Source organism: Gadus morhua, chromosome 12, assembly GCF_902167405.1.
Source record: "Gadus morhua chromosome 12, gadMor3.0, whole genome shotgun sequence".
Lineage (NCBI taxonomy): Eukaryota > Metazoa > Chordata > Actinopteri > Gadiformes > Gadidae > Gadus > Gadus morhua.
The window spans coordinates 30,520,767-30,534,199 of record NC_044059.1 but is presented as its reverse complement, the minus strand read 5'-3'; the positions used below and the strand labels follow the sequence as shown (position 1 = coordinate 30,534,199).

The window sequence follows — 13,433 nt, the reverse complement described above, 5'->3', positions numbered from 1 at the left end:
ACCATCTCCTGATCCATAGAGACCTCCTCCTCTGTCCTACCATCTCCTGATCCAGAGAGACCTCCTCCTCTGTCCTACCATCTCCTGATCCATAGGACCTCCTCCTCTGTCCTACCATCTCCTGATCCATAGAGACCTCCTCCTCTGTCCTACCATCTCCTGATCCAGAGAGACCTCCTCCTCTGTCCTACCTTCTCCTGATCCATAGAGACCTCCTCCTCTGTCCTACCATCTCCTGATCCAGAGAGACCTCCTCCTCTGTCCTACCATCTCCTGATCCAGAGAGACCTCCTCCTCTGTCCTACCATCTCCTGATCCAGAGAGACCTCCTCCTCTGTCCTACCATCTCCTGATCCATAGAGACCTCCTCCTCTGTCCTACCATCTCCTGATCCATGGAGACCTCCTCCTCTGTCCTACCATCTCCTGATCCATAGAGAACTCGGTCTCCAAGGACTAGTGATGGCTACGGAGTGTCCCTCTACAGAGCTACAGACAGACGGATTGACAGACAGACGGATTGACAGACAGACAGACGGACAGAGACAGACAGACAGACCCACCCCTGTGAGCGGCAGCCTCACCGTCTCCTTCAGAGTGACCTCCTGTGGTGCTAGAGGCTCCTGAGGAAGAGGAGGAGGAGGAGGAGAGAGGGGAGGAGGAGGAGGAGGAGGAGGAGGAGGAGATCTTTTTAAAGGAAGCTTCCAAAAATAAAATTGCGAATGAAGTGGGACTTACTGGAGAGCTGGCGTTTGACTGGCACCTAGAATACGAGGGGAGGACAAAACAGAAACCATACGTCACCATCCAGAACCTCAGCCAACGGCAACAAAAGGTCTACTTAACTTAACTAGACTCAACCAAGACAAAAAGGCAAAGGAATAGCTTAAAGTCAACCAAAACAACAACACACACACACACACACACACACACACACACACACACACACACACACACACACACACACACACACACACACACACACACACACACACACACACACACACACACACACACACACACACACACACACCGCCCGGTTGGGGGGCAGGGTCAGCGCCCCCACGGTGGCCTTCAGCTCCTTCTCGGCGGCGGCGGTGCAGTGGCGGCCGCTGGCCACCGGGCGGATCTGGATGTGGAACTTCTTGGGCTCCTCGTCGTCGAAGTCGGAGTCGCTGGAGTAGAAGTGTCTGTCCTTGCTGTCTGCGCAGCGTGCACAGGGTCAAGGGTCAAGGGTTAAGGAAACGGTCTGGATGGAAGCGCTGAGACAAGGAGTCCGGACTCTAAGAACACTAAGCTGGTTCATAACCCCCAGCGCGGGACTGGACTGGACTCGAGTCTGTTTGGGACTCAAACATGGGGCTGGCCGGTCCCGATGGAGCCCCTCGGGGCTCAGCGTCCCAGGGACAGAGGACGATGGTCAATGGGTTGGACCAGGCAGTGGACCTTGTGGAAAATATCAGGGAAATAATAACATTAACAATATTTCAAACTCGACAAGGGTGGATTGTACGCCAACAGGCAAGAAGTATGGATCTTGCTTATCCACTGACTTATTCGCATGAAGAGAGAAAAATAAGACTGTGCATGCGTGTGTACAACCTCAGCCGTCCTTGTAGAACGATGGGGCTGTCAGATGACCGCCCACATCCTGATTACACCGCATTTGGTGAAACCTTCGTCCTTCCCTCGTCAGACTGCACAAGGTTGAACACTGTTATGTAGCCCCCCCCCCCCCCCTCTGTGTGTGTGTGTGTGTGTGTGTGTGTGTGTGTGTGTGTGTGTGTGTGTGTGTGTGTGTGTGTGTGTGTGTGTGTGTGTGTCACAGGGCAGGTGGCAGATACAGCAGTATATTTATGTCCTGAGGCGTTCTGTGAGGGCCATGGATGATATTGCATGGCAGCAGGAGACGGAGAGAGAGAACGTGATTAAGCGCGTGCGTGTGTGGTGAGGGACAGTATTAGGGTCTGGTCACCTCCTTTGGAACCGTTCTGAGCATTTTCACTGAAACTGAATATGTTTGGAACTGAAGAGCAGCAGGTTCTGGCTGCCCTGGCCTCAGTGTGAGGGCAGCAGTCCTGGGTTCGGGAGGATGGACTGAGGTTCTCTCTAAGTAGAGAGGTTACACTCTGTTTGGGTACATATCAGATATACCATTAATGTACAGCTGATGGGGAAAAGAAGAAGCAGCAGACCAACTCGTTGTCATAGTCTCACAGGAGGGCACAGCCACACACTGGACGCTTTAAGGGGATCTGAGCTGGGACTGCGACGCCCAAAGGTGAGTTCATAAAGGATATCGTTCTGGTCGTCGTCAGCTCGGATCACAAAGCCTTCCTCGTCCACATCCAGCGGGGAGTTCTGTTAGGGCGGGGAGCAGGGGGCGTCACAGAGACGGAGAGACAGAGACCCAGACAGAACCAACACCACCTAGAGGACAGTGAGCTCATAGCACCCCCGTCATCAACCGCTTACGTTGGGATTAGGGTCCCATGTTACTCCGACGTGTTTCAAGGTGACTTAAGGACTAAGATAAGGTCACTCAAGCGTTTACGTAGACGTCCGGGTAGCGAACACAAGCCCATCAAACACGTACCTGGAAAAGCCGAATGCAAAAGGAAAGCCGACACCTCTGCTACGTCCCCATCACACCTGATAACCCCCCCCCCCGGCTCCCTCCCATCACACCTGATCCCCCCCCCCGCTCCCTCCCTCCCATCACACCTGATCCCCCCCCCGCTCCCTCCCATCACACCTGATCCCCCCCCCCCCTCCCATCACACCTGATCCCCCCCCCCCCCCCCCCCTCCCTCCCCATCACACCTGATCCCCCCCCCCCCCTCCCTCCCCATCACACCTGATCCCCCCCCCCCCGGCTCCCTCCCTCCCATCACACCTGATCCCCCCCCCCCCCCCCCCCCCCGTCTCCCTCCCCCTGACAGCCCTCCCTTTAACTCACACCTAGCAATCCGTAAACATGCAAGAACAGACCAGGCCTCTGATTGGCTATTGGCTGTTGCCGCTGGTAACTAGCTCCATGGTTGTTGATGTTTTCTGGAACTCACCAGTGCCTCCATTACGGCCGAATCCCTGAAAACACAAACAGAAGGACCGTTTGGATCCGGTTCAACTGGTCCTCAGGGAGAACGTAGGGGTTCAACGACTCGGGCGTAGAGACGTCTGGGTCTGCTTCTCTCTGTGCATAAGTGCCTGTGTGTGCCTGTGTGTGCCTGTGTGTGCCTGTGTGTGCGTGTGTGTGCGTGTGTGTGTGTGTGTGTGTGTCTGTGTGTGCCTGTGTGTGCTTGTGTGTGCGCGCGCGCGCGTGTGCCTGTGTGTGTTGGAATAAACTGGCAACAAATGTGAACCAAAGAAAAGAGCACGTGTGTGAGAGCAGAGTGAAGGGAGCGTCTGAGCGGGCGAGTCCCAGTGGGGGTCAGTGGGGGTCAGTGGGGGCCATTGGGGGCCAGTGGCGGCCAGTGAGTCCCAGTGGGGGCCAGTGAGTCCCAGTGGGGGCCAGTGGGGGTCAGTGGGGGTCAGTGGGGGCCAGTGGGGGCCAGTGGGGGCCAGTGGGGGCCAGTGGGGGTCTGAGAGATCACTCACGAGGAGTCAGGCTCCTTGTCCCGCCTGCCCAGGCCAGGGATCCGGAACGCTTTCCCTCGGCTCTTCTTCCCTCCTTCGACCACCAGGGCGGGCATGTACTCCTCGAAGCCCACCACCGCTGGAGGGGGGCAGGGAGCACCGGGCAACAGGGACGAGGGGGGGGGGGCACAGGGGGAGGAGGGCAGCGGTCCGTCCATGAGTTACACAAAGAGATCAGCCCGGAGCGACCATAGGCACAACTACAGTGTAGAGCAGGTTAGCGCACACACACACACACACACACACACACACACACACACACACACACACACACACACACACACACACACACACACACACACACACACACACACACACACACACACACACACACACACACACACACAGTGTGTAGTGCATCATGGGAGAACCCTTCTACCTGGTCTCTCCTTGCCCGTCCCCTTCTGCTCTGCAAACTTCTGGAGCAGATTGTCCGTTCCAATGTTCTCAACATTCTGCTTGAACTCCTCATGGACCTGGCGGAACCCAAACACAGTGTGTTCAGAACATTTAGTGGAGAAACCAACCGAGACACTGAGTCCGAAAGCTATCCCAAAGCCTGTGGAAATCACAGGCAGTGCAAGAGAAGACAATCAGAAGAAAGGCCTTTCGTTTAGTGTGGGAACGGCTCACGTCGATAAGTAAGCAACACACACATCACTGGGTCCCGAATGCTCAGGGTATAGGAAGTCGGTCCCACGGGGGGTGATGAACCCTAACCCTGACCACTTCCACGTACCTGGCCCACCTGGACATGGGTGTCCTCGATGGAGTGGGAGTAGCCCTTGATCAGCAGCTTCATCTGTCGCAGGTGGGCCTCCTCGATGTCCTGGAACTTCTACAACAGACAGACAGACAGACAGACAGTCAGACAGACAGACAGACAGACAGTCAGACAGACACACAGACACACAGACACTGAGTGCCAGTACAAATCTCACGTTTTAAAGGCCGCAGTTTGTGTTTGGTCCCTCTCTAAAATGTATTTTACAATATTCCCTGATTTAGACCAGCAGCCAGACCGACTGGCCCACAGGTGATTGTACTGGTGATTCAGGGCTACCCAGCAGGGCACTGGGCTGGCAGAACAATAAGCTGTTGGTAATGAGCCTGCTGCCCTCTCTCTCTCTCTGAGCTCTGAGCGAGAGAGGGAGCTGCCAGACTCACAATCCACCAAATGAGCCCCAAAGAAATCCTTTCTCCAGATGAAAGGAAAGGGAGGAACGTAAAGGAAGGGGACGCCTGGGGCTGATGGTCTGATCGCCAGCAGAGCCGTCCTCCGCTCGGCCTGAGCTCAGGGGTCTGTGGGAGAGCCTGGAGGGAGCGGGCGGCACAGCTTGTACCTCGCGGCCGGTCCGTCTGTGAGCGGCTGAAGCCACCATCTGGGCCGCGGCTCAGCCTAATGAGGGCGGCCGGACCGCACAGTGCTATTGGTACAGATAATTGGTCACAAGGGCGCCTGTCATCCTTTGGCATGAACATATCTAGGGAGGGGGCAGGGGGGCAATCGTCAGGATCTCCATGGAGACGGGGACGGTAACCATGGCGCTCTTTAGGCAGTGATCAGGTTAATGAGCGGGTTGCCGGGGTGCTGTCGTGCAGTTGTGAATGGCATGTGTTATTCTAGCGTGTGTGTGTGTGCGTGTCGCAGGGTTGATGGGTTACCTGATAAATAAGAAGATTGAAGAGACTGATCATAGAGAAAGATAAAGAAATATAAAGGTAGCGAGAGAATCCGATTCAGAGATGGATGAGAAATTGAGGAAAATGGAGCAGCAGAGAGGACCATGTTATTATCATAGAGGAGAGATCGAAGGAGGGGAGAACGATACCGAGTCAACCGGCTGCATCTGGTTCCAGACACTGACTTGGGCAGACCGGGTGCATCTGGTTCCAGACACTGACCTGGGCAGACCGGGTGCATCTGGTTCCAGACACTGACCTGGGCAGACCGGGTGCATCTGGTTCCAGACACTGACCTGGGCAGACCGGCTGCATCTGGTTCCAGACACTGACCTGGGCAGAGTCGCTCATCTTCTGCTGGAACTCTGCGCCCACGCGGTTGTACTTCTCGATGCTGACCGCCAGCGCCTCCGCCGCCTTCTTAGACTTCAGCTCCGCCTAGCGAGCACAGAGCAGAGAGTCAGCTCCACCACCCAGAGAACCCCAGAGCAGAACCCCAGAGCAGAACCCCAGAGCAGAACCCCAGAGCAGAACCCCAGAGCAGAACCCCAGAGCAGAACCCCAGAGCAGAACCCCAGAGCAGCGAGCACAGAGCAGAACCCCAGAGCAGAACCCCAGAGCAGAACCCCAGAGCAGAACCCCAGAGCAGAACCCCAGAGCAGCGAGCACAGAGCAGAACCCCAGAGCAGAACCCCAGAGCAGAAGCACAGAGCAGCGAGCACAGAGGCCTGCTCTATTCACAGCGCTGCTGGATGGCTGGTTGGTGAGTGAGTGAGTGAGTGAGTGAGTGAGTGAGTGAGTGAGTGAGTCAGCTGAATGACTCTTCCAGTCCAAAGGTACTGGCTTCTATCGTCAGACCCCCCCTACCCCAGGGGGCCCCTCCAGTACTCCTGCTGACCCCCGTCATCGTTGAAGCGGGGAGCGGTGGATAGTACCAGGCCAACGCAGTGGTGCCTCTCATGAAGATGCCATTCCATACCATGCTGGTCCTCTAGACGGCCGGCTGCTGGTACATTAACTGAGCCCCCTCCAGGGGTCCACATCTTCACTTTGCTCTGTTGGTTTTACCTCCCCATGGAGCTGCCCTGATTCCTGGGTTTAATTGTCGTGTAACAGCGCCCCCCGCAGGGCCTGAGAGGAAGGACCAGAAGCGTCCGTGACAGGAAGGACTGCGCCGGGCTTCACCTTCTCCACCTCCTTCTGCGGCGCCGCCTCCTTCCGGAGGCGCTCCAGCTCCCCGCAGCGGGAGTGGTAGGCCTCCCGGGCCTTCTGCAGCTGGGCGCTGTGCCCCTGCAGCCCCTGCACCGCCTCCAGGGTGCCCACCACCTCCTCCTTCGTCTGGAACACACAGGGTCGTTCACGGTCACATGCTTTGGTCTGCACTCATCCATCCATATCCAACTGTGGATACACACACGCTCAGACACATGCGCACACACCAGAGTACTCCAGAGCCCCGTATGGAGCTGCCTGGGGAACCTCTGCTGACGCGCTCGGATCCGTTACCAGGTCCTTGATGTGAAGCCCCCTCACATGCATTAAGAAATCTATAAACAAACAGTCTTTAAAGCAGCCATTCCCAACCCCCGCTACCCGGACCGGAGCCGGACCGGAGCCGGACCGGAGCGGAGCAAGACCGGAGCTGGACCGGAGCCGGACCGGAGCCGGACCGGAGCCGGACCGGAGCGGAGCAAGACCGGAGCCGGACCCGAGCCGGACCGGAGCAAGACCGGAGCCGGACCCGAGCCGGACCGGAGCAAGACCGGAGCCGGACCGGAGCCGGACCGGAGCAAGACCGGAGCCGGTCTGGAGCAAGACCAGAGCCGGACCGAGGACCCGGTCCGAGGCGCCGGGGGAAGTGGGCCTTGATATAATTGTTGTGAATATGACCCATAATAAACCATCTTGAAAAATAGCATCCTTTGTTTAAAAATTATACATCTTAAAATGATTTATTAAAACTGCCCACAGGTCCTTCTGACAAAATAGGTTGGGACCCCTGCTTAAAGAGTCAACATATTAAACAATCCAACTGCAGAGACACCGCCATCTACTGGTGGCACAAGATAAAGATGAATACAAATACAATTGAAACAGATGTAGGATTTGCAAATGGAAAATCTACTTTTTGTTTGCTTTTCTGCCCTGATTGAGGGGACATTTCCAGTGAGTTTGCTTTGTCCGCTTACAACTAGTTTAGTTTAGTGACTAATTCATAAAACCTTATAACCTTCATATAACCTCTTGGGGAGCGAGGCTGTTGACCAGCCCCGCTGGGGGGGGGGGGGGGGGGGGGGGGGGATATTCTCCTGAAATGGCTCATTCTACCGTAGCTGGCCTCAGTTAGACATGAACGCATGTTTAACTGAGGCCAGCTGCTCCTCCTGTACCTATAGGAGGGGGAGGAGCCTAGAGCCTCCTCATCCTCATCGTCATCCGCTTATCCGGGGTCGGGTCGCGGGGGGAGCAGCTCAAGCAAGGGGCCCCAGACTTCCCTTTCCCGGACCACATTGACCAGCTCTGACGGGGGGATCCCGAGGCGTTCCCAGGCCAGTGTTGAGATATAATCTCTCCACCTAGTCCTGGGTCTTCCCCGAGGTCTCCTCCCCACTGGACGTGCCTGAAACACCTCCCAAGGAAGGCGCCCAGTGGGCATCCTTACCAGATGCCCGAACCACCTCAGCTGACTCCTTTCTAAGTAAAGGAGCAGCGGCTCTAATCCGAGTTCCTCACGGATGGCTGAGCTTCTCACCCTATCCCTAAGGGAGACGCCAGCCACCCTTCTGAGAAAACTCATCTCGGCCGCTTGTACCCGCGATCTCGTCCTTTCGGTCATCACCCAGCCCTCATGACCATAGGTGAGGATAGGAACGAAGATCGACCGGTAGATCGAGAGCTTTGCCTTGCGGCTCAGCTCTCTTTTCGTTACAACGGTGCGGTAAAGCGAACGCAATACCGCCCCCGCTGCTCCGATTCTCCGGCCAATCTCACGCTCCATAGTACCCTCACTCGCGAACAAGACCCCGAGGTACTTGAACTCCTTCACCTGGGCTAAGGACTCATTTCCTACCCGGAGTAAGCAATCCACCGGTTTCCTGCTAAGAGTCATGGCCTCAGATTTAGCGGTGCTGATCCTCATCCCAGCCGCTTCACACTCGGCTGCCAGCCGATCCAGTGAGTGCTGAAGGTCACAGGCCGATGATCCAATGAGGACCACATCATCTGCAAAAAGCAGTGACGAGATCCTCAGACCACCGAACTGCAACCCCTCCCCACCACGACTACGCCTCGATATCCTGTCCATGTATATCACAAACAGGATTGGTGACAAGGCGCAGCCCTGGCGGAGACCAGCACCCACTGAGAACGAAACTGACTGGCTGCCGAGAACACGAACACAGCTCTCGCTTTGGGAGTACAAAGATTGGATGGCCCTGAGGATAGACCCCCTTACCCCATACTCCCGCAGCACCTCCCACAGTTTCTCCCGGGGGACCCGGTCATACGCCTTCTCCAGATCCACAAAACACATGTAGACCGGATGGGCATACTCCCAGGCCCCCTCCAGGATCCTTGCGAGAGTGAAGAGCTGGTCCGTAGTTCCACGTCCGGGGCGAAAACCGCATTGTTCCTCTTCAATCTGAGGTTCGACGATCGGCCGAACCCTCCTTTCCAGCACCTTGGAGTAGACTTTACCAGGGAGGCTGAGAAGTGTGATACCCCGGTAATTGGCACACACTCTCTGGTCCCCCTTTTTGAACAGGGGAACCACCACCCCGGTTTGCCACTCCTTTGGCACTGTACCCGACTCCCACGCGATGTTGAATAGGCGTGTCAACCATGACAGCCCCTCAACACCCAGAGCCTTCAGCATTTCTGGCTGGATCTCATCAATCCCTGGGGCTTTGCCACTGCGGAGATGTTTGACTACCTCAGTGACCTCCACCAGGGAAATTGACGACGAAACACCATCAACCTCGAGCTCTGCCTCCAACATAGAGGGCGTGTTATTCGGATTCAGGAGTTCCTCAAAGTGTTCCTTCCAACGTCCGACGACCTCCTCAGTTGAGGTCAACAGAGTCCCATCCTTACTGTACACAGCTTGGATGGTTCCCCGTTTCCCCCTCCTGAGGTGCCGGATAGTCTTCCAGAAACACTTTGGTGCCGACCGAAAGTCCTTCTCCATGGCCTCTCCGAACTTCTCCCACACCCGCTGCTTAGCCTCCGACACGGCAGCCGCTGCAGCCCTTCGAGCCTGTCGGTACCCTGCAACCGAGTCAGGAGTCCTCCAGGATATCATATCCCGGAAGGCCTCCTTCTTCAGTCGGACGGCTTCCCTGACCACCGGTGTCCACCACGGTGTCCGAGGGTTACCGCCCCTTGAGGAGCCTAAGACCCTGAGGCCACAGCTAGCCACCGCAGCTTCAGCAATGGAGGCTTTGAACACCGCCCACTCCGGCTCAATGCCCCCAACCTCCACAGGAATGCCAGAAAAGCTCCGCCGGAGGTGTGAGTTGAAGATACCTAGGACGGGGGCCTCCTCCAGACGTTCCCAGTTCACCCGCACTACTCGTTTGGGCTTACCAGGTCTATCCGGAAATTTCCCCCATTCCCTGATCCAACTCACAACCAGATGGTGGTCGGTTGACAGTTCCGCCCCTCTCTTTACCCGAGTGTCCAAAACATGCGGCCTCAGGTCAGATGACACGATCACGAAATCGATCATCGATCTTCGGCCTAGGGTACTCTGGTACCAGGTACACTTATGAGCACCCTTATGTTCGAACATGGTGTTTGTTATGGATAATCCATGACTAGCCTAGAGCACCTGTACCTATAGGAGGGGGAGGAGCCGAGAGCACCTGTACCTATAGGAGGGGGAGGAGCCTAGAGCACCTGTACCTATAGGAGGGGGAGGAGTCTAGAGCCCCTGTACCTATAGGAGGGGGGAGGGAGGAGGGGTCTAGAGCACCTGTACCTATAGGAGGGGGAGGGGGGAGGAGTCCAGAGCACCTGTACCTATAGGAGGGGGAGGGGGGAGGAGTCCAGAGCACCTGTACCTATAGGAGGGGGGAGGTAGGAGGGGTCTAGAGCACCTGTACCTATAGGAGGGGGAGGAGTCTAGAGCACCTGTACCTATAGGAGGGGGAGGAGTCTAGAGCACCTGTACCTATAGGAGGGGGAGGAGTCTAGAGCACCTGTACCTATAGGAGGGGGAGGAGTCTAGAGCACCTGTACCTATAGGAGGGGGAGGAGTCTAGAGCACCTGTACCTATAGGAGGGGGAGGAGTCTAGAGCACCTGTACCTATAGGAGGGGGAGGAGTCCAGAGCACCTGTACCTATAGGAGGGGGGAGGAGTCCAGAGCACCTGTACCTATAGGAGGGGGAGGAGTCCAGAGCACCTGTACCTATAGGAGGGGGAGGAGTCTAGAGCAGTACCTTGCGGTGGGTCTTGCCCTGCTCCTCGCCGTACTTGTTGACGTCCCGGATCAGGTCGTTCATCTTCCTCATGAGCTCCAGGTGGCAGAGCGCCAGCTTGTCCGACGACACCCGGAACACGTCCCACAGCGGGGCGAAGGTCCTGGGAGAGACAGTCTGTGAACCCCCCCCGCGCAACGGCCTCATGGTTTGACCCCTGTGAACCCCCCCTCGCTACGGCCTCATGGTCTGACCCCTGTGAACCCCCCCTCGCTACGGCCTCATGGTCTGACCCCTGTGAACCCCCCCTCGCTACGGCCTCATGGTCTGACCCCTGTGAACCCCCCCTCACTACGGCCTCATGGTCTGACCCCTGTGAACCCCCCCCAAAGTACGGGCTCATGGTCTGACCCCTGTGAATCCCCCCCAAAGTACGGGCTCATGGTCTGACCCCTGTGAACCCCCCCCAAAGTACGGCCTCATGGTCTGACCCCTGTGAATCCCCCCCAAAGTACGGGCTCATGGTCTGACCCCTGTGAATCCCCCCCAAAGTACGGGCTCATGGTTTGATCCCTGGGCGGTTTAATGTGGCCTAAGACTGACCGAGCTGCGCTGACGGGCTGAAACAGCCATGATCAGCGCGAGTGCAGTCCCCCACCCCCACACACACACCCCCCCACACACACCCCCCCACACACACCCCCCCACACACACCCCCACACACACCCCCCCACACACACACACCCACACACCCCCACACACCCCCCCACACACCCCCCCACACACACACCCCCACACACACCCCCACACACCCCCCCACACACACCCCCCCCCACACACACACCCCCACACACACACCCCCCCACACACACCCCCCTCCACACACACACCCCCACACCCCCCCACACACACACACCCCCACACACACACACACCCCCACACACACCCCCACACACACACACCCCCCACACCCCCCCCCCACCCCCACCGCGCTACAGCCAGCCTCAGACGGACTGAATCAGGCCAGGGGGCATTTCATGGTCATGTTCGTGTACATTTACAGAAGAGAGGATACAACAAACTAACTAACAAACTTACCAACTAACAAACAATTGTCGTCTACTTGGTAAACCCAAGCGTTTCAGAACTAGGAAGCCTTTGCCTCAGAGAAAAGGACTAAATTGTCGATGGTGGAACATAACATATTTGGAGTTGGAATCTAGAGGCTGCAATATCAGAGATGCATGAATATTCAATAAGTAACAAACAACCCATCAGCATGAATGAAAGCTTCCCTGGCCCTGATTTGAAGACCAACACAGGCTGAATTGCAGTTTATTGCAGAGAATTTTGTGCTCTCTTTCTGCGGACATTAAGTGAGGCACTCGGTTCTGCTCACCCCTGAGGACTCCCGCTGCTGGCCATCTTCGACAGCTTGCACATGGATTTGGAGTAGGTCTCCTCGACAGCAGCCCTGAACACACACACACACACACACACACACACACACACACACACACACACACACACACACACACACACACACACACACACACACACACACACACACACACACACACACACACACACACAGTAATTTTTTGGGAGTTCTCCTAAACAGACTATCGACTTAAATGCTCTCCCCCAGTAACCCAGGACCCCACAGCCCAGTCCACCCTGGGGGGCTGCTCCCCGTAGCCCCCCAGTACCCTGCAGCACCGGGGCCTCAGACGGCGCCGCCAGACAAAACAAGGATCGATTTCTGTCCCGCATTGGGTCAACAATTCAATGATTCATGGTTAAATGACAAACGTCCCCATTCCACGAGGCCGTGCATTAAACTTAGAGTGGCCATCTGTAGGGCCTGGGGGGGGGAAAGTGTTCTGGGCCAAACCCACTCTCACCAGTATGAGCCCACACTAAAGGGCTGCAGTCTGGGTCTCAAGTTGATGGGCTTCATGGGGGAGGTCATGATGTTGATCTGACATTTTTAGACAGCGACAGCAATGGAGGAACAATTTAGCAAACAACCGTGCGAAATGTGGCGTCACGCCAAATGGACATGAAGGCTGACGCGCGTGGACTCAGACTCTGATGCTGCAGCCACAGAGTCACTACATCTCACTGCAGGGTCTCAGAGTCACTACATCTCACTGCAGGGTCTCAGAGTCACTACATCTCACTGTGTGTCTCAGAGTCACTACATCTCACTGTAGGGTCTCAGAGTCACCACATCTCACTGTGCGTCTCAGAGTCACTACATCTCACTGCAGGGTCTCAGAGTCACTACATCTCACTGTGCGTCTCAGAGTCACTACATCTCACTGTGCGTCTCAGAGTCACTACATCTCACTGCAGCCACAGAGTCACTACATCTCACTGTGTGTCTCAGAGTCACTACATCTCACTGTGCGTCTCAGAGTCACTACATCTCACTGCAGGGTCTCAGAGTCACTACATCTCACTGCAGGGTCTCTGAGTCACTACATCTCACTGCAGGGTCTCAGAGTCACTACATCTCACTGCAGGGTCTCAGAGTCACTACATCTCACTGCAGGGCCTCAGAGTCACTACATCTCACTGCAGGGTCTCAGAGTCACTACATCTCACTGTGCGTCTCAGAGTCACTACATCTCACTGCAGGGTCTCAGAGTCACTACATCTCACTGTGCGTCTCAGAGTCACTACATCTC

General features: G+C 56.3%; 1 protein-coding gene across 6 annotated transcripts in view; it reads right to left on the bottom strand.

Moving 5' to 3' along the window:
• fcho1 (FCH and mu domain containing endocytic adaptor 1) overlaps positions 1-13,433 on the bottom strand; it is a 42,252-nt gene that overhangs the window by 12,922 nt on the left and 15,897 nt on the right. For 5 of the 6 annotated variants that reach the window (XM_030372771.1, XM_030372776.1, XM_030372775.1 and 2 more), the window contains 12 exons: positions 12,140-12,214; positions 10,762-10,903; positions 6,507-6,659; positions 5,655-5,759; positions 4,378-4,476; positions 4,018-4,114; positions 3,600-3,717; positions 3,065-3,089; positions 2,300-2,360; positions 1,033-1,211; positions 738-762; positions 563-622 (listed from right to left, as the gene is read on the bottom strand). In XM_030372771.1, coding sequence (XP_030228631.1) covers positions 563-622; positions 738-762; positions 1,033-1,211; positions 2,300-2,360; positions 3,065-3,089; positions 3,600-3,717; positions 4,018-4,114; positions 4,378-4,476; positions 5,655-5,759; positions 6,507-6,659; positions 10,762-10,903; positions 12,140-12,214 — 1,139 coding nt within the window. The remainder of the gene's footprint in view (positions 1-562; positions 623-737; positions 763-1,032; positions 1,212-2,299; positions 2,361-3,064; positions 3,090-3,599; positions 3,718-4,017; positions 4,115-4,377; positions 4,477-5,654; positions 5,760-6,506; positions 6,660-10,761; positions 10,904-12,139; positions 12,215-13,433) is intronic. The other variant, XM_030372773.1, reaches the window with a different exon arrangement.